Source organism: Salvelinus namaycush, chromosome 2 (genome assembly GCF_016432855.1).
Source record: "Salvelinus namaycush isolate Seneca chromosome 2, SaNama_1.0, whole genome shotgun sequence".
NCBI lineage: Eukaryota > Metazoa > Chordata > Actinopteri > Salmoniformes > Salmonidae > Salvelinus > Salvelinus namaycush.
This window is the reverse complement of record NC_052308.1, coordinates 39,862,290-39,884,161: the sequence shown is the minus strand read 5'-3', so window position 1 is coordinate 39,884,161 and position 21,872 is coordinate 39,862,290. Positions and strand designations below refer to the sequence as shown.

At 42.4% G+C, this 21,872-nt stretch overlaps 1 protein-coding gene across 7 annotated transcripts in view; it reads left to right on the top strand.

Annotated features, from left to right (window-relative positions):
* LOC120025942 (calcium-dependent secretion activator 1-like) overlaps nt 1–21,872 on the top strand; it is a 145,903-nt gene that overhangs the window by 22,881 nt on the left and 101,150 nt on the right. For all 7 annotated transcript variants that reach the window (XM_038970729.1, XM_038970713.1, XM_038970696.1 and 4 more), the window contains exon 2: nt 16,308–16,421. In XM_038970729.1, the coding sequence (XP_038826657.1) occupies nt 16,308–16,421 (114 nt within the window). The remainder of the gene's footprint in view (nt 1–16,307; nt 16,422–21,872) is intronic.

The following is a 21,872-nucleotide window of genomic DNA, read 5'->3' as shown; positions in this document are numbered from 1 at the left end:
TTCTCATACTGACTGTAACTCCTTATTTAGAATTTCAGTGAGCTCACTGGCTTTGGGTGCTGACATGTAGTGTGGAATCAACCACATAAATAGTCATTCTAGCTTGGTGTAAGACTAGCGGCAAATCATTAGTAAAAATAGAGACGAGTAACGGCCCAAGGCAACTGCCATGAGGGACAACGCACTGTACCTGATGTTAAAGAAGCTTCCATTGGACAACACTCTCTGGGTTCTATTGGATAAATAACTCTCCAACCATGTCATGCCATTTTTATGATCAACAACATCAAAGGCTGCATTGAAATCTAACAATACCGCTCTAACGATCATCTTATTATCCATTTATTTGAACCAATCACCAGTCATCTGAGTCAGTGCAGTACATGTTGTGTGCCCTCCTATATATGCATGCTGAAAGTCAGCAGTTCATTTGTTCCCTGAAAAAAAAGCATTATATTTGGTCAAACAGTCCTCTCCATCAGTTTACTCAGAACTGGCAGCAAACTGATTGGGCGGCTGTTAGAGCCAGCAAAGGGGGCTTTACTGGTTTTAGGCAGTGGAATTACTTTAGCTCGGTCTCCATATAAAGTCTATCTCCAATAAGTGTGTTTGTGTGTGTGTGTGTGTGTGTGTGTTATGTTGGGTTGAAGCTACTGACCCTGAGGATTGGCTCTCTCATTCTTCCCAGTCTTTTTGGAAGGAGGGTGGGAAATGAGCCTGTTGTAGCAGATGTAAGCAATGTACCCACTCTCTCTTGCAGCTTTAATAGCTGGGATAGGTTTTTTCCACCTCTGGCGCACAGCTTTAGAGAAGTCCTCATTGAGGAAGATGTTGGTTCCTCTCAAGTTCTTGAACAGCCATCTTGTCCTTAAACCTTGACCAATATCGGCCTGGATCTGTCACCTAGGCTGGTTACATGTTTCCCAGACCTGTGGGCGTGCTCCACCTCAATCTTCGTATGATCCAACTGCAGCTTTTCAGTGATCATTTTTCGTACTTTCTCCTCAGACCTGGGCCAGTTCTCATGTGAAGACTCTGGTATGCCAACCACAACAATTTTATTCCCCCTGGACTGTCCCTCTAAATCGTCTGTTTTCACAGTCATTGTTAATAAGGATTCACAGACAGTGCTGATGTCATCTCGAGATGACTTAAAGTTTGTTGTCACCTTGCTGCAAGTGTCTTTCAGGACATCCACTTCTCCCTGGGTATTTTGGTATTTTATTAGGATCCCCATTAGCTGTTGCGAGAGGAGCGGCTACTCTTCCTGGTGTCCACACAAAACGTGAAACATGACATAATACAGAACATTAATAGACAAGAACTGCTCAAGGATAGAACTACTGTACTGTACATCAAACTGTTCTAAAGGTCCTGGATCTCCCTGGTCAGATCGTCCATTCTTTTGTTAGTTGAGTCCGTCAGTATTTGGACAACACTCTTGAAGCCATTTTCCTGTTGTTGTAACCGCTGCTTGTAGAAACTTTTTTGTTCATTTTTAAAAGATCCTTCACTGAGGTCCCGTATACGCCTTTGAATACACACCGACAGATTCGTTATAGCCATTATAGGCATACGAGTGACCTGTGTGTGTGTGTGTGTGTGTGTGTGTGTGTGTGTGTGTGTGTGTGTGTGTGTGTGTGTGTGTGTGTGTGTGTGTGTGTGTGTGTGTGTGTGTGTGTGTGTGTGTGTGTTGTGTGAGTGTGTGTTAGGCACACGTGCATGTGGGTGCTGCTAGCATGTGTATATGTCTATGTGTGTGTACTCTGTGTGTGCATGTATGGGTGTGTTTATATGCGGTTTAATATGACATGTAGCATATTTGAAATGATGTTCACGTCTTACATTCACCTTTTCATGTTTATTCAAATACTTTTCATTCAAACCCATATGGTTTGGTTTCAATACTTGAAAACCAATTGGTACGTCCAGGTAGTCACAACAATAGATTGGTGTTGGTTAAATTGTGATTCTAATGAATGGAGCGAATTTGGAGCAGCAGTTTTTTTTCTTCCTGTGAGCACAGAGCGGTTTTTGCAGAGCAGGAGCGCTAGGAAAGCACATGGAACGCCATAGGTAGGTTATAGGTTATTCACGCAACCCAACTGGCTGGTTCAAAATAACCCAGCATGTGTTCTGTCCAATATTTGCTGGGTTACCAAATAACCCAAACAGGGTTATTCCCTCAGGGGTGTGTGCTTAGTCCACTCCTGTACTCCCTGTTCACCCACGACTGCGTGGCCAAACACGACTCCAACACCATCATTAAGTTTGCTGACGACACAACAGTGGAGGGCTGATCACCGACAACGATGAGACAGCCTATAGGGAGGAGGTCAGAGACCTGACAGTGTGGTGCTAGGACAACAACCTCTCCCTGAATGTGAGCAAGCCTAAGGAGCTGATCGTGGACTACAGGAAAAGGCGGGCCGAGCACGCCCCCATTAACATCGACGGGGCTGTAGTGGAGCGGGTCGAGAGTTTCAAGTTCCTTGATGTTCACGTCACCAACGAACTATCATGGTCCAAACACACCAAGCCAGTCACGAAGAGGGCACGACAACACCTTTTCTCCCTCAGGAGACTTAAAAGATTTGGCATTGGTCCTCAGATACTCAAAAAGTTCTACAGCTGCACCATCGAGAACAACCTGACCGGTTGCATCACTGCCTGGTATGGCAGCTGCTCGGCCTCTGACCGTAAGGAGCTACAGAGGGTAGTGCGTACGGCCCAGTACATCACTGGGGACAAGCTTCCTGCCATCCAGGACTTATATACTAGGCGGTGTCAGAGGAAAGCCCAAAAAATGGTCAAAGACTCCAGTCATCCAAGTCATAGACTGTTCTCTCTGCTACCGCACGGCAAGCTGTACCGGAGCGCCAAGTCTAGGACTAAAAGGCTCCTTAACAGCTTCTACCCCCAAGCCGTAAGACTGCTGAACAATTAATCAAATGGCCACCCGGTCTATTTACCATGACACCCTCCCCCTCCATTTGTTTTTTACACTGCTGCTACTCGCTGTTTATTATCTATGCATAGTCACTTCACCCTTACCTACATGTACAAATTATCTCGACTAACCTGTACCCCCGCAAAATGACTTGGTACCGGTACCCCCTATATATAGCCTCGTTGTTGTTATTTTATTGTGTTTTTCTTTTTAATCTTTTTTTTTAACTTTAGTTTGTTTGGTAAATATTTTCTTAACTCTTTCTTGAACTGCACTATTGGTTAAGGGCTTGTAAGTAAGCATTTCATGGTAAGGTCTACACCTGTTGTATTCGGTGCATGTGACAGAGTTTGATTTGATTTGATTTAACCCAGCGTTTTTTTGTTGTTGTAGAAAACCTTTTAAGATAATGCAATCAGTCTTCTTAAAAGCTATGGCCCACCTGTTTCTGAGAGAGAGGGCAGCACACACACACACAATTAGTTATTTTTTAAATTATTTTTTTACCAGCACAGAAATACGCCCACCTATTTCCCCATATTGGTGCAATTGAATAGACATTTTCTGTGCCATGCAGTAAGTCTTTGAAGGTGTGGGTGTGTTACTGCCTTTAGGTATATATCCCAAATAGCACCCTATTCACTATATAGTGCACTACCTTTGACTAGAGCCATTTGGGCCCTTGTCAAAAGTAGTGCACTAAATATTGAATAGGGTGCCATTTGGTACATAACTTAGGTCTATATTATGCATATGCCTAATTCCTACTGCTGGGTGGTTAAAGCTTTATAAAGCCACTCAGCCTTTGTACTGTAGCCTAGCTGGGTCTAATTTTGGAATACACGTCCATTTTGCTTCCCTCCCTCTCTGGAATTATATAACGACTGGAAGAGGCTTGAGTGAGTGTGAGTCTGGTGAAAAGTTTACTGCTTGGGACTAGAGCTCTCTGTGATGCCTAAATTAGAAAAACACTCACTGATTACACTGCTAAAAGAGCTATATAAATACATTTGGACTACTGTATAGGATAGGATCAGTAGAAATGTCACTGGAAAATGGTGTGAAATGGTTTTCTTTTCAGAGGTGTTTAGAGTTAAAATAACCACAGTGCATGAGAATTTGCCTTCTGAGTTGTGTAAATGTTGATTTTGGCTATGCTTTTAACACCTAACTGCAAGCATAATACAGACATTCACACATCAAATAATAATGTGCACGTATCCACACATGCGCACACACACACGCACTGAGAAAAAAACAATCACTGGAGATACTGCTCCCTCTACTCTTTCCTCATCCTTCTCTCTTTCTCTCTCTGTCTCTCTTTTCTCTCCATCCCTTCTCTCTCTCTCCTCTTCCTCTCTCCTCATGCTTCTCCCTTCCTCTCATTCACCGTTTCTCCCCACATCTCCCTCTTTCTCTCTTTCTCACTCTCTCACCCTCTTTTGTTTTTCTTTCTCACTCGCTCTCACCCTCTCGTGTCTGTCTCTCACCCTCTTGCCTCTCACCCTCTCAACAGAAATAGATATGCTCCTTTTCATTTTCATAGAATGTAAATTACCCTGCATTGACATAATCTGACCATGAGGGGGAAAAAGAGGATAATTGGTGGTATGGTAATTAAAAAGGTACTGCTATTCTAACAAACATACCACGCTCTTGCAGTATGTTAAACACCTATTAAACATACCCAATGACTGACTGCAAATTAACTGTATTGTATGCATCTACGTGTTTCAGTTGTGCCTGGTTTAGGTCACTGCATGGGTCTGGTGTCATGCTGCATTCAATCTGTGTCTGTGTACTAGTATCATCCAGCACGCACGCACACAGACAGTTTGCAGCAGTGTCACTTAAAGTCCTACAACAGCACAACACAGAACTGACTGCCTAAGCAGAAAGCATTATTAGCATTGACCTTTCAGAGTCAAGTCCTGGTAAAAAAAACAAGGTGTCTGGATGAATGGATTGCCACGACCTCATCTTTCACACATTTTAATATTTTCATGTGACCCTTCAAGTGGAATTGAGGCATTTGTTAAAAAACTCAAATACAGTTGTAGTCTACCAGTGAATTGCCTAATGTTAGGACAAGGTGGGACAATTCTCTTTGGTCAACATTATGGAGTGTCAGGGGAGCTGTGGCTAGGATTGGGCGGTATGCATATTGGCATACCTTCATACTGACTTTGTGTCATACCGGGATATTCGGAATCAACGGCACTGTACACAAGGGTTATTTTCAAACCCCAAACGAGCCTTTGAAATCCAAAGATTAGCAATGCTAACAAGTACATGTAAAATTCTACAGAGAATACTAACTAAATGCTAATGAGCACATTGCCAACATTTTATACAGTCCCTGACAAAAACTATTTTCAGGACAGACATCCCAGCTCATACAGTTATACAAGTAAGTCAAAAATGCTACTCACAATTTACTGCACGAACCAAACAAACATTAGATACTAAGGCTCTTGATCCAAGAGGTGATTCTCTGCTGTTACCGGCAAGCGAGGCTTGATTTTGGAAGAAGCTAACCACTTAACTAGATAGCTAAGTAGCTACTAAATTAGCCAAGCAAATGCACAACTGCAGAGCATTTGGCACATTTGAAACAGTTTACTTAATAGTTATACGATATCTAGCTGACAAAACATTTAGTTGTGAATTCCATACTGTAACTAGATCACCTGGCACGTGCTGAACAACAATGACTCACAAGGCTCCTGTCTCTCGTCATTGTGTGCTTGTAAACAAACACCACGAGACTGGGTACTACCGGTAAGCTTCATCATGAAAAATTATGTGACGGGTGAAATGAAGAATGCAAATCTTCTTTATCTCCTAACATAATGCACAAGCAGACTACAAGTTTTTACTTAAAAAGTAGCTACAAATATTCACATTTATAAAAAACAAAAAACAAACGTCAAAGCAAAAGTTTCAACGGTATTGATGGTTTGAAAAACCATCCTGTGGCTATTTCCAAATACCCCGGTATACGGTATATACGGTATACCGTCCAAGCCTAGCTGGGGGAGACTAATACCATACCAAGACCAATATCTGGTGAGGGCAGAGCCTAGGTGTATGTGTGTGTTTGTTTGTGTGTGTGTGTGTGTGTGTGTGTGTGCGCACATCGTGTGTGCGTGTGTGTATTGTGTGTGCGTGTGTGTGTGTGTGCGTGTGTGTGTGTGTGTGTGTGTGTGTGTGTGTGTGTGTACGTGCGGGTGTGTGTGTGTGTGTGTGTGTGTGTGCGTGTGTGTGTGTGTGTGTGTGCGTGTGTGTGTGTGTGTGTGTGTGTGTGTGTGTGTGTGTGTGTGTGTGTGTGTGTGTGTGTGTGTGTGTGTGTGTGTGTGTGTGTGTGTGTGTGTGTGTGTGTACGTGCGGGTGTGTGTGTGTGTGCGCGCGCAGAGGTGGGGAGAGTCAGAGGAAGTAAAGCTGGTCGTTTGCTGAGCAACAACAACAATGGGTGAACATCTGACAGCTGTATTGATTTTGGTGAAACAAAACACAATTACCCTCTTCAAGTCTCCTCTAATTCATTTTTATTTTGTAGCTCCCTTCACTCCCTGTTGAGTAAAGTACCACTTGGACTGCCCACCTTAATCCAATTGAATTTATCTAAGATTATGTCTGTATTCTCTCCCTCTCATCCTCCAGGTACTGTACACACACACACACACACACACACACACACACACACACACACACACACACACACACACACACACACACACACACACACACACACACACACACACACACACACACACACGTATGCCTATAATGGCTATAATGAATCTGACTGTGTGTATCTGTATTCAAAGGGATGCGCGGGACCTCAGCTCTGCTGGACTAGTGGGAGCTTTGCCAGCGTTGCCTCTGGAGCATTCCGTTAGCTTCCTTAAGTCTTTTACACTCTCTCCTCCCTAGGTAGAAGCACAGATGACTGACACTAAAAACAATCATAGTAAAACACGGCACAGGCGTCATCTATAAACACATTACATCATCTATACACATGTATGCATAAACAGCTTTGGAGCATTCACAAGGATACATTTTTCAGTTTTTGACCTCCCTTCTTTATCTGAATGGACCGCAGTAGTTCGGCTGGGTCTCAGTGGTGCACTGTATAACCTGCAGTAAAGCAAGGCATGTTTCAATGGAACCATCGTTACAACTGTACGCTATACATGTGACCTCTGTGGTGAATCTTGGTTTGTATCACACAAAACATAGGAAATTCTGAATGATAAGTTTGCTGTCTCCTTTGCTCCCAGATTGTCTGCCCCTTGAGCAACTACATGTAATAGGCAACCAGCTTGCCACAGGAGTAGCCTAGCTATAGACATTTTAATTAGTTGTTGTTGGTACACTGATTACATTATGTAACTATTGGACAATGAAGTTCATCATGTAAGAGCCAATGAAAACAGAGAGCCGAGCGAAGCTGTCAAGAAGGAGTGTGTCCTGTGTTCCCTGTCTCAGTCTGTGAAGTGAAGACACACCCCCTCTTCCCAGAGAGGACAGCCAAGGGCGTGGGGGTGGGGGTGTGTGTATATGTATTAGGACACAGCAAGGACGAGTCAGAGCATTTCTACTCTCCTCTGTTCTAGCAGCTGTTGGGGTAGAGAGATAAAACCACAGAGGCTGAATCTCAAGTATTGATCTCACTGATGTTTTTCATCCTCTGGTGTTTCTGCTTTGCTTCTCTCTCTCTCTCTCTCTCTCTCTCTCTCTCTCTCTCTCTCTCTCTCTCTCTCTCTCTCTCTCTCTCTCTCTCTCTCTCTCTCTCTCTCTCTCTCTCTCTCTCTCTCTCTCTCTCTCTCTCTCTCTCTCTCTCTCTCTCTCTCTCTCTCTCTCTCTCTCTCTCTCTCTCTCTCTCTCTCTCTCTCTCTTTTTTTTGGTTTGAACATTAGACAGAATGTCATCCAAAGACAGAGGTTCTCTACAGAGCCAGATACTTTCTCTCTCCTGTTTGTTTTGGGAGTGGAAGTGAGATGGGACCGGGGTGTAAAAGAGGACACAGGAGGGGTGGTCAAGGGGGGGATGGCGGCTTCATTTTAGTGTTTGTTCGTGCAGGTGAGTGGAGAGAAGTGGGGGTAATGGTAATTTGGACACACACCACAGTCTGGCACTTCAAACCCAACTCTGAACAACAAAAAGGGGGCCTAAACCTGCAGTTGCACCTTGTGTGCGTATGGAATGGCACCCTATTCCCTAAATAGTGAACTTCCTTTGACCTCATACTCCAGTCAAAATAAGTGCAATATATACAGAATAGGATGCCATTTCAGATGCAGTGCTTGTCTTGTATTTTGTTAACACACCTAGCCATCACACCTAGAGTACTGTATGAACTGAACATTAAAACTGCAGTTACTCCTCAACTTGCATTGATCACACGTACTGTACGAGTTGAACAGTAAAACTGCAGTTACACCAGTCTCAACGTTAACAGTGAAGAGGTGACTCCGGGATGCTGGCCTCCTAGGCAGAGTTGCAAAGAAAAAGCCATATCTCAGACTGGCCAATAAAAATAAAAGATTAAGATAGGCAAAAGAACACAGACACTGGACAGAGGAACTCTCCCTAGAGAGTCGCCTCTTGACAGTTGGCGTTGAGACTGGTGTTTTGCGGGTGCTATTTAATGAAGCTGCCAGTTGAGGACTTGTGAGGCGTCTGTTTCTCAAACTAGACACTAGTGTACTTGTCCTCTTGCTCAGTTGTGCACCGGGGCCTCCCACTCCTCGTTCTATTCTGGTTAGGGCCAGTTTGCGCTGTTCTGTGAAGGGAGTAGTACACATCGTTGTACGAGATCTTCACTTTCTTGGCAATTTCTCGCATGGAATAGCCTTCATTTCTCAGAACAAGAATAGACTGACGAGTTTCAGAAGAAAGTTCTTTGTTTCTGGCCATTTTGAGCCTGTAATGAACCCACAAATGCTGATGCTCCAGATACTCAGCTAGTCTAAAGAAGGCCAATTTTATAGCTTCTTTAATCAGCACGACAGTTTTCAGCTTTGCTAACATAATTGCAAAAGGGTTTTATAATGATCAATTAGCCTTTTAAAATGATCAACTTGGATTAGCTAACACAACATGCCATTGGAACACAAGAGTGATGGTTGCTGATAATGGGCCTCTGTACGCCTATGTAGATATTCCATTAAAAATCAGCCGTTACTAGCTACAATAGTCATTTACAACATTAACAATGTCTACACTGTATTTCTGATCAATTTGATGTTATTTTAATGGACAAAAACATTTGCTTTTCTTTCAAAAACAAGGACATTTCTAAGTGACCTCAAACTTTTGAATGGTAGTGTACATTTCTTTTTGTTTAACACTTTTTGGTTACTACATGTTTCCATATGTGTTATTTCATAGTTTTGATGTCTTCACTATTATTCTACAATGTAGAAAATAGTACAAATACAGAAAAACCCTTGAATGAGTAGGTGGGTCCAAACTTTTGACTGGTACTGTATAAGCCACTGGAGCTGCTAATCTACTGTACCCATAATGAATATAGATCTGAGATAGTCAGTTCTTCCATCTGGACCTGTGTGCATACAGACATAAACTCAGAGAGAACATGAAAGACCATTACACACAGTGACACTGAGACAGGTTTTGAATTAAAGTTTTAATCCAAAGTAGAGCACACATTACAAATTTAAAGTGCACCGACTTTGATTTAATGTTTTAATAAAATATAGCTACATGTGTTGAGGGGCTCATAAAGTATTGAGAGAAAATACCTATTCAAATACCTTCTTGTCATCAACAGGAAATGAAAAAGGAAAAAGAAAGATGTTGTAATAATTATTACAGCGTGGACCATTCAGTCTATGTATGAATTAGGTTTAACAGAACATGACAGGGTTGTCTAGTACAGTTATATCTTAAAGGGAACTGCACACGCTGATCTGGCTTCGTTATTTGGCTTGCTCCTCAAGACATGCTGGTAGCCATGATAGAAGCAAAATGTGAGTTGGGTTGGGGGTGTGGTTTGAAGTGGGTGTTTTTTGGGTGTGTCCTTGTCACCACCAAGACACACCCATCTGTCAGAACCTTGCCCACAGCTGTTTGCCCTCACTGAATCACAACACACAAACCTCCTGCAGGTTGAGTTCAATAACTACAGGCAGATGTATGGTGAGATGTCGGAGGAAGCTTTGAATAGGTTAGTAGTTTACAGAGTAACATAAGAAGAATGACATTTCTGAATTTATGTACAGTAGTTATTCTGAGGACTAGATTGACATTTACGGTTACCTGGAGGAAAATTGGGGACGGTCATGCTTTTTCAATTTCAGTCAAAGGTAGGGTTTAGTATTTCTTTTAAATCTAGTTCAGTGGAGGGTCATGTCATTTGTAATTGATTACATTTCTATATTTCTCAGTGTTTTAGAATGAGTTGCTTATTAGGCTATATATCGATGTGTGCCCGATACCGCCCCTCATCTCTGATTTTCCGCTGGGCACGCAATGTCAAGTGCGCCTATAGGCTATTTAGTATGGTCTCAATCAAATGCTCCATAGACTATAGGCTACGAAGTGCATGTAAAGTAAAGTTATATTTCTAAGCTGCTGGGATGGTGTAAATAAAACTAGGCTGCATTACACACTGCAATGGATATTCCAACCCTGAGCCCCGGCCTGCTCTGCTCTTGCTGATCAAAACCTTTTTTGTGTGATGCCTAACCAATGGCTGTGCTGTGTTGGCCTACAGTGGCAGTTCAGGAGGAGAGTCAAAGGCTTCTTCCTAAAATAGTTTTTGATTAGGCCTAGTCTATTATCCTATGTTCTGTTCAGTTTGAGAAGGAGAGCACGAAGATGGGAAGGAAGACCGGAGGTAAACTTTGACAGCTTGCTACTACAATAATTGATTTGATTAAATGCAGTAGGTTTCTTGACGAAGATGTATTTATCAGCGTTATTGACCTCACAATAAGCCAAATTTGAGTAAATTACATTGTGGTGCTTAAACTTCAATCAGCACAATCAATCAGAAATGAACAGCTTATGGTGCTGAAAGCAGGCAAATTTGAGTATTCATTTTCATTAGACTTAGACCTATTTAAGAAATACGAGGTAGACCTACCTGTTTAACATATGAAATTAGGCTACAGGCTGCTATATCCATAGATTTGTCAATTGCTCCACCCACGATGCACTATTTAAATAGCCTACATCCATGTTCTTGAAGAGCTGCAGGTAGCCTAGTGGTTAGAGTGTTGGACTAGTAACCGAAAGGTTTTCAAAATCGAATCACCAAGCTGACAAGGAAAAAATATGTCGTTCTACCCCTGAACAACGCAGTTAACCCACTGTTCCTATGCTGTCATTGAAACTAAGAATTTGTTCTAAACGGACTTGCCAAGTTAAAATAAGCAAAAGAGCTGTTAAGTTAAAACAAAGACTTGAATTGAGAGGGTATGCCATAGGCCTACTTTCTATTAAAGAAAATGGCAAAAAGCACAGGTCTACCCATTGTTATCTTAATATTTTGAAGAAAATTCAACAGATCCGATTATATAAAGTAATCTAGGCATGTAACTGCGCTTTGGTCCGCGATGCTTTAAGCTAGAAACAAGCTCTAGAGGAGACAAAAAATGTACTTTGCTTGGGAAGTAATCTAATTCTGTCACTATCAATTGATTAAGCTATTCACTTCCTGTACAATGGAAGATGTTTAAACCCAGACAGCTTTTAGGAAAACACTTCTCATTGGGTTGAGTAATGGAAGAAGAGTAGGCAGCAGTTAAAGTTAACATTTTTCTGCGTCGGTACGCCTACTCTGTCTGGAGTGGAAAGGTAGGCCTACTCTGTCTGGAGTGGAAAGGTAGGCCTACTCTGTCTGGGGTGGAAAGGTAGGCCTACTCTGTCTGGGGTGGAAAGGTAGGCCTACTCTGTCTGGGGTGGAAAGGTAGGCCTACTCTGTCTGGGGTGGAAAGGTAGGCCTACTCTGTCTGGGGTGGAAAGGTAGGCCTACTCTGTCTGGGGTGGAAAGGAAGGCCTAACTTTTGAAAGTACCATGCTCAGATTCCTAATAAAGTCTCAGATTTAATTATTTGCAAACAGGGATTGTTTTGTTGCAAACAAGACACACTGATTTGGCATTAGAGAAATATTTTAAAATGAACACAAAGGCCTATCTCTTTGTCCATTCTTAGCCTGTTATTTCAGTACATGGTGTAGTATGAAAAAAATATTCAGGTAATATGTAAAATTACGTAGATTTGCATGACATTTTTATAAAAGGCCATTTTTTCTCGGACCTGCAAAGCACAATGATTTATTCATGCAATTATTTTACTATAAAGGTGATCTTTGCACCCCTACTTTTGTCAACTGTGGTTTGCTGGCCCGCAGCCCTGTGCTCTATTAAAATTCCTGCGTTGCCATGCAATGCTTACGGGATGAAGAACAATTGCATATTAAAACTGCATATTTAAGGCTCTGGTCTGTACAAGAAGTGAGGTTAAATGGTAGGTATGTTCTCTGCTATCCACTTTGTTTTAATTAATATATTGGTATAGGGTAGGGTCACTCCAAAAAAAATTCTCCAAGTATTCAGGGAGTGTTTAGGTCAAATATATTTTGCTGAAGGGAGGGCCGTCCATTTTCATTTCAGAGGGGTACAAATTTCTCCATGTATCCCTTATTATAAATAACGTTCCCTCCCTAAACTAAGTGTTTTGGTAACATTTCAAATGTAGTAACTAGTCCATGTACAGTGTGTTTTTAAATGGTAACTGTGTTAAGGGTTTTGGGCCATCGAGGAATGAAGATGATGAGCAATCGGCAAAGGTAATCTGTAATCTGCTGGGATCACGGCATGACATCAACGTTGCTCTAATTACAGTAAGAAGACAGTGGAAGAAACTTGCGTGGACTTATGGAAACGCTCGGTAGGAAATGTTTTACATATAAACTCAGCAAAAAAAAGAAATGTCCCTTTTTCAGGACCCTGTCTTTCAAAGATAATTCAACAATAATAACTTCACAGATCTTCATTGTAAACTGTTTCCCGTGCTTCTTCAATGAACCATAAACAATTAATGAACATGCACCTGTGGAACGGTCGTTATTAAGACACTAACAGCTTACAGATGGTAGGCAATTAAGGTCACAGTTATGAAAACTTAGGACACTAAAAAGGCCTTTCTACTGACTCTGAAAAACACCAAAAGAAAGATGCCCAGGGTCCCTGCTCATCTGCGTGAATGTGCCTTAGGCGAGGAGGCATGAGGACTGCAGATGTGGCCAGGGCAATAAATTGCAATGTTCGTACTGTGAGACGCCTAAGACAGCGCTACAGGGAGACTGGACGGACAGCTGATCGTCCTCGCAGTGGCAGACCATCTACATGCTCTCCTCCCCTAACCTTTCCCTTTGCTTGTGGACTTCAGTGCACAACACATCAGCTGTCTGTGACCAGGCGAAAAAACCTTTCCAAGCCAAACCTTCAAATCATGACCGCTACACACGGTCATTGTTCTCACGTCATATCAAGAACTCCTAGAACTAACGTATTAGTTAACCCGCTACAATCGCGCAGTACAGTCAGAAAGCAGTTTAGCAGTTACACCTGCGAGCCCCTTTGGTAATAAATAATGTTAAGCCAAAAGCTTACCTTGACTTGGAAGAGTTCCAGTGCTGGATAGCCAAAGCCAGCTAGCTAACATATCATCCTTCTTTGTTTGAGCCAGGAGTTTGGGTAGGCTAAACTAGCTAGCTGCATTCACTAACTAAGTGAAAGTGAAAGTTTTGAAAAAATACAACCAAATATAGCCAAAACCAAATAAAAGATACAACTGTTATGCATGGAATTTTCGATCCACTTCTCCTTAATGCAACCGCTGTGTCAGACTTCAAAAAAACGTTACGGAAAAAGCACACCATGCAATAATCTGAGTACAGCGCTCAGAGGCCAAAACAACCCAAACAGATATCCGCCATGTTGTGTAGTCAACAGAAGTCAGAAATAGCATTATAAATATTCACTTACCTTTGATGATCTTCATCAGAATGCAAAATAAATGTTTGTTTTGTTCGATAATGTCCATCATTTATATCCAAATACCTCCTTTTTGTTCACACGTTTAGCCCAGTAATCAAAATTCATGAGGCGCAATCACTAGGTGCAGACGAAAAGTCAAAAAGTTCCGTTACAGTCCGTAGAAACATGTCAAATGATGTATAGAATCAATCTGTAGGATGTTTTTAACATAAATCTTCAATAATGTTCCAACCGGAGAATTCCTTTGTCTGTAGAATTGCAATGGAATGCAAGCTAACTATCACGTGAACGTGCGTGGTCAGCTCATGCCTCTCTGGCAGACCTCTGACTCAATCCGCTCTCATTCGCCCCCACTTCACAGTAGAAGCCTCAAACAAGGTTCTAAAGACTGTTGACATCTAGTGGAAGCCTTAGGAAGTCCAATATGACCCCATAGACACTGTGTATTCAATAAGCCATGAGTTTAAAAACTACAAATCTCAGATTTCCCACTTCCTGGTTGGATTTTTTTCTCAGGTTTTTGCCTGCCATATGAGTTCTGTTACACTCACAGACATCATTCAAACAGTTTTAGAAACTTCAGAGTGTTCTCTATCCAAATCTACTAATTATATGCATATTCTAGCTTTTATGGCTGAGTAGCAGGCAGTTTAATTTGGGCACGCTTTTCATCCAAAATTCCCAATGCTGCCCCCTACCCTAGTGAAGTTAATGTTTCACTATTTAGATTTTTATGAAATTTACTGAGGAGGATGGTCCCCCCCCTTCCTCTTCTGAGGAACCTCCACTACCTTTACATAATACCAATGAAGCTGCTAATATAACAATGTGCACCTTTCATTGTCATTCCCAGCCAATGCAGATGCTGTGCCTATTGACATTTTGTCTGGTGGTAATGGGGCTACCTTAGCAAACATGTCATAGTAGTCATACCTTCCTGTGTGTTGTCCCGTATACAACAGAAGTTCCCTGATCCTGGTGCAGAATACACAGGGTTTCTCCTTCCCCACATTGACTCCAAGCACCTATTCCGCATACCAGCTAGGGTCTTTCAGGCCTGGTTGCGTCTCTGTTCAGCGACTACATTCCACTCCTTGCCACACCTGTCATTTGCTAAAAGAAACTGGCCTCGAGTGCCAAGGATTGGAATGTTAGCTATAAAGACTGGTACCCAGACTAGGGTCCTTCGGCAGGGCATGCAAACTATAGAACTTTAGCTGTGGAGGCATTGTCAATCCGTATAAGGCTTTTCAGTCTGCTGTCCTTGAAACGCATTGGGGTCAATCAAACAATGGAGCCCTATTCATTGAAGGGAAGTGAAGGGGGAGGAGGGGCGATTTGCACGTGAGCTTGATAAAAGGGGGCATGACTTGTTGACATAATTGTAATCCAAACCTAACCTTCATTTACTCGTTGTGACTCACTGAGGTTCCAAACTCCATTTTAGACATGGCTGTCACGTCTACTCCCGCTCCCCCTCTCTGGTGCTCATTGTCACCAGTTTACTTATTATTACGCACACCTGCCACCATCGTTACGCGCACCTGCGCCTCATGAGACGCACTTGGACTCCATCACTTCTATGATTACCTGCCCTATATCTGTCACTCCCTTTGGTTCTTTCCGCAGGCAGTATTAGTTATGTTTCTCATGTCCAGACGCTACTCTTGTTTTGTATTGTTCCATGTTTTTTGTATTATTAAATTCACCCCCTGTACTTGCTTCCTGACACCCAGCGTCTGCGTTACAATGACTTTGACACAAATTATCCTATTTACACGTGGTAGTACATTTTGACACTAGAATACATGTTTCTGACTAATATCATTGCCACAGAGGTCGTTTTCAAAGGGATTAGTTGCTTTTATGGGCAATCGCTCTTTAAATGAGAGGTGCTCCTGGTACAGCCTGTCTCTCTGGCATGTGGTGTTTACTACAGGTTGTACTTCATTGAGTGACATTATTACACAAATCCTAGCAAAGACAGAAGGGGCAACATAACAGATTTCATATATAATTGTTAGAAATGTACAGTTTATACACATATTGTTCCCTCATGCTAAGCAAGCACCCCTCCCTCGTCAGAAGCAATCAAATCAAGAGCTATCAAATAACCCAAAAATGTATCTTCTCAAAACACTGAACTATCTTGATTAACGTACGTCAACTGTCTTCCATAGCCATAACCCATACATATGTAACAGGTCGATTTATCCCTACCCATGGCTGTGTTTTAGGACTCTTATTGAGGTGTCCTCTGTGTGATATGTCTGTGTTATTGAAGTATCCTCTGTATGCCCTCTGCCTCCCCAGATCACAGAGCAGCAGCTCCGGCAGACCAACGACCGCTTCAAAGCTTTCCTCAACGGAGACACCCAGATAGTGGCTGATGAAGCGTTCATCAATGCAGTCCAGAGCTACTATGAGGTACAGATTGTTTTTCTCTCTCTCTCTCTCTCTCTCTCTCTCTCTCTCTCTCTCTCTCTCTCTCTCTCTCTCTCTCTCTCTCTCTCTCTCTAACCTACAAATGTGTCATCCCATCCGCCGACTGTCTCTCGGCACACCACTGTTACAATACGCTTGTTAAATGAACCATCCTTTTGTCTTTCTTTACAGAAACCGCTATCATGTGTTTTAATCCCGTGTTTCCTATGTGTTGTGGTGCTGAGATAGTGTTAGCATTCAATGCAATAGACCAGGCTGATTAGCTGTCATTTACTGCTGTAACTCAATTAGCATAGACATGAGAGTCGTAAAAAGACCCCCCAGCTCCATCTGCCTCCCGGAACTGTTATCAGAGCTTTTCCTAATAAATCAAAACCCGAGCTGTTGAGATACAGTCTGTCAGTGCTGCTGAAAACAGAGTGGCAGAGATACTGCACCTCTTCCTCAGTGCTGCTCAGTGAATTACTTTCTCTCTCTCTAACTGTAGGGCTAGGAATCACTCGTAGATGGAAGCGGCTGCTCAGTTTCTCAGCGCTCTGTTGCTTTGGCCTGAATTCCAGGGAACTGCTGTGCTCTGTGGGGGGAAAATGGTGGATGAGATGATGCATCGTGTCGTGTGCACATCACATCTATTCACTGACTATATGGATTAGCTAACACGCTATCCTTGTGCTAAAGAGGCTGCCATCGTACTCCCACCTACATTACAGTCACAATTCAACCAGTTCAACAATAGGAGAATTATTGTGCAGATAAAAATACCCTTATATGGGATTTCATTTTCTATCGTCCGCTTTGGATATCATTCCACATGACAGCCGCAATAAAACTATAACAAGATTTACGTACCTTGGTGAAGATTGAAGGGATCTCCAGTGTTAGCCATCCACGTGTCCGGGTCTGGTAACTTATATGTCTGAAGGTTAACAATGAGGTAAGGTATGGCAGAAGTTTATGCAAGAGGGCTTTATAGACAAAAGAAATTGTCACCCTAAGTAAATATGAACAAAAAAGGCTGTGAAAAGCATTTCATTGTTGTTTATCAGCTTGATATTACACTCAATATATCATATGAATCTAACCTTTAATTGAGTTAAGATTGTTCAAAGAAGAAAAAAAATTGTCATCAAGAAATCATTGGCACCCATGAATTTAGTACTTTGTGCACCCTCCCTTTGTCAAGATAACAGCTCTGAGTGGTCTCCTATAATGTCTGATTGGGTGGGAGAACACATAGGAAGGGATTTGAGACCATTCCTCCATACAGAAACACTCCATGTTGATAGATGACAAAGGGAGTTTAGTCTGTGAGTCACCTCATATTTATACCCCAGTGAAACAGGAAGTTGTGGATTACCCCTTAAGAGTTCCCAAAGACTCAGATGAACTTTAGAAAGTACAATATTAACCGAAATATACATCAATTACATTTTGCTCATAAGAATTTCTAGGGGTGCCAATAATGTATGTTTTTGAATAAAATTATTATTTATTGATGACAATTGTTTTATTTATTTTTACAATTTTAACCCAGTTAAAGGTTAGATTCATATGATATTTTGAGTGTAAGTTCAAACTGATAAACAACAAGGACATTTTTTCACATACTTTTTTGTTCATATTTACTTAGGATGCCAGTAATTCAGGAGGGCAGTGTACTAGGTTTTTACCTGCATTATGTACCAATTTCAGCTCAAAATTTTTTTGCAGGGCAATAAAGGCAGAGTGTTCTGACAGAGCCTGGTCAGCTGTGTAAATATTGAAAAGTAGCAGACCAAGAATTGGTCCCTGTGGGACACCCATTGTTATGTCCAGAAATACCATCATTAAATTAACACTGTGTTCTGTCTTTTATAAGAGGCCACGTATATCCACTTATATCAATACAATTGTAACAACAGAAACATTATAAAACTTAACCTCACTTAGCAAATTAGCAATTACATTTTATGTTGACAAAATTCAACACGCTCTCATTGACCTCCATACAAAAAAAATAAACACTTGGTCTGCTTCACGCTGTATTCTCGCACGTACAGAGTCATCCATCTCACTTTGCCTCTTCCTCTCTGCTGAGACATGCCCAAATACAGGTGTCTATCTGTTTCCTGGGCCTAGAAGAACTCAATGCGCCAATGTCAAACAGAACAAATAGATTTACTGTTACAGGCTTGTGCAAGAAAGGTATCTCCCTCTCTCTCTTATTCTGTCTCTCTCTCAACCCCCACTCTCGCTCTCTCTCTACCCACACACGTCAACTTGATTATTTAATTCAGTGCTGTAAATACATAACATAACAGGGTTAAAACTACTGTCCTCTTATTGTAGTGTGTCACTAGTGTTTAATCACAGTGGACAATGTGGCCACAATTTAACTGTCACAGTGTAATGGATGCAGGGGCCTGATAGACAGTTTCTCTGATGTGTGTGTGTGTCCGGTGCTATGGCAATGGCCTTGTCTTGCTCACTCCCCATCACTCTGTTGTTAAGGGGATGGAGGATGACCCTGAGAACTGTCTGTCCCGTCCCTGGCTGCTGCCGCCACACACATGCACGCACACACACATGTACGCACACACACACACACACACGCACGCACACACGCAGTCTGCCCTGGCTGCATGGAGGAGTACCGGCTCCTTCTATTGATCACACTGTCATGTCTTTGGCATCATTAAACTGAAGACTGTTAGTTTATCAAATCAATTTTCTGTAATTATTGTTACGTGATTAACTAATCAGGTAAATGTAATTAACTAGGAAGTCGGGACACCAAGGAAAATATTCAGATGTGAGACATTACCAACCTTTCAAAGCACTTCATGGCTACGGACGCGAGTGCTACGGGTCTGTGGTCATTTAGGCAGGTTGCCTTTGTGTTCTTGTGCACAGGGACTATGGTGGTCTGCTTGAAACATGTTGGTATTACAGACTCAATCAGGGACATGTTGAAAATGTCAGTGAAGACACCTGCCAGTTGGTCAGCACATGCCCGGAGCACACGTCCTGGTAATCCGTCTGGCCCCGCAGCCTTGTGTATGTTGACCTGTTTAAAGGTCTTACTCACGTCGGCAATGGAGAGCGTGATCACACAGTCGTCCGGAACAGCTGATGCTCTCATGCATGCCTCAGTGTTGCTTGCTTCGAAGCGAGCATAGAAGTGATTTAGCTCGTCTGGTAGGCTCGTGTCACTGGGCAGCTCGCGGCTGTGCTTCTCTTTGTAGTCTGTAATAGTTTGCAAGCCCTGCCACATAAGACGAGCGTCAGAGCCGGTGTCGTATTATTCAATCTTAGCCCTGTATTGACACTTTGCCTGTTTGATGGTTTGTCGCAGGGCATAGCAGGATTTCTTGTAAGCTTCCAGGTTAGAGTCCCGCACCTTGAAAGCGGCAGCTCTACTCTTTAGCTCAGTGCGAATGTTGCCTGTAATCCATGGCTGTCACGTTCCTGACCTGTTTTCTGTTAGTTTTGTATGTGTTAGTTGGTCAGGACGTGAGTTTGGGTGGGCAGTCTATGTTTTCTGTTTCTATGTTGGTTTAAAGGGTGACCTGATATGGCTCTCAATTAGAGGCAGGTGGTTTTCATTTCCTCTGATTGAGAGTCATATTAAGGTAGGTGTTTTCACACTGTTTGTTGTGGGTGGTTGTCTCCTGTGTTAGTGTCTGTCTATGTTGCACCATACGGGACTGTTTCGGTTTGTTTGTTCATTTTGTTTGTTCGGTTTTTATGTAGTCATTTCCCTGTTCGTGCGTTCTTCGTGTTACATGTAAGTTCTTACGTCCAGGTTTGTCTACATTCGTTTTGTTATTTTGTTAGTTAATTCAAGTATAGTTCGTTTTTTGTCTTCGTTGTTTTGTCGTGTCTAAATAAATATCATGTCTAAGTATCACGCTGCGTCTTGGTTCAATCCATGCTCCTCCTCTTCGGATGAAGAGGAAGAGGAGAACCGTTACAATGGCATCTGGTTGGGGTATGTACGTACAGTCACTGTGGGGACGACGTCCTCGATGCACTTATTGATAATGCCAGTGACTGATGTGGTGTACTCCTCAATGCCATCGGAAGAATCCCGGAACATGTTCCAGTCTGTGATAACAAAACAGTCCTGTAGTTTAGCATCTGCTTCATCTGACCACTTTTTTATAGACCGAGTCACTGGTGCTTCCTGCTTTAATTTTTGCTTGTAAGCAGGAAATCAGGAGGATAGAGTTGTGGTCGGATTACCAAATGGAGGGCGAGGGAGAGCTTTGTACGCGTCTCTGTGTGTGGAGTACAGGTGATCTAGATTTTTTTTTTCTCTGGTTGCACATTTAACATGTTGATGGAAATTTGGTAGAACTGATTTAAGTTTCCATGCATTAAAGTCCACGGCCACTGGGAGCGCCGCTTCTGGGTGAGTGGTTTCCTGTTTGCTTATTTCCTTTTACAGCTGACTCACTGTCTTAGTGCCAGCATCTGTCTGTGGTGGTAAATAAACAGCCACGAAAAGTTTAGCTCAAAACTCTCTAGGCAAGTAGTCTGGCCTATAATTTATCACAATGTACTCTACTTCAGGTGAGCAAAATCTAGAGACTTTCTTAGATTTCGTGCACCAGCTGTTGTTTACAAATATGCACAGACTGCCCCCCCTCGTCTTACCGGAGTGTGCTGTTCTATCTTACCGGTGCAGCGTATATCCCACTAGCTGAATATCCATGTCGTTATTCAGCCACGATTCCGTGAAACATAGGATATTACAATTTTTGATGTCCCGTTGGTAGGATATTCGTGATCGTACCTCGTCTAGTTTATTTTCCAATGATTGCACGTTGGCGAGTAGTATTGACGGTAACGGCAGCTTTCCCACTCGCCTTTTCCGGGTCCTGACCAGGCATCCGGCTCTTTGTCCTCTGTACCTGCGTCGCTTCCTCTTGCAAATAACGGAGATGTTGGCCCTGTCGGGTGTTTGGAGAATGTCCTGTGCGTCTTGCTTGTCGAAGATAAAATCTTTGTCTAATCCGAGGTGAGTGATCGCTGTCCTGATATCCAGAAGCTCTTTTTTGCCGTAAGATACGGTTGCAGAAACATTATGTACAAAATAAGTTACAAATAACGCAAGAAAACCCCACATAAATAGTACAATTGGTTGGGCGCCCGGAAAAATGCTGCCATTTCTTCCGGCTCCATTTCACGGTAAGGTCTACTGTTGTATTCGGCGCAAGTTACAAATAACATTGTATTTCATTTTGATCTCTGTCGTGCCCAGAATACAGCCAGTGTTCTATAGGCTTCACTATAGTTAGAGAGGTAATCATTGAATCTGAAAGTCATACAAGAGACAGTCAAAGCTACACACAGAGAACAACCACCACTACCAATATCAAAGAATGATGATGGATGATGGATGGGGTATTAGGTGTCTCTCTATGTGAATGCTGGTCATAATGGCCATGC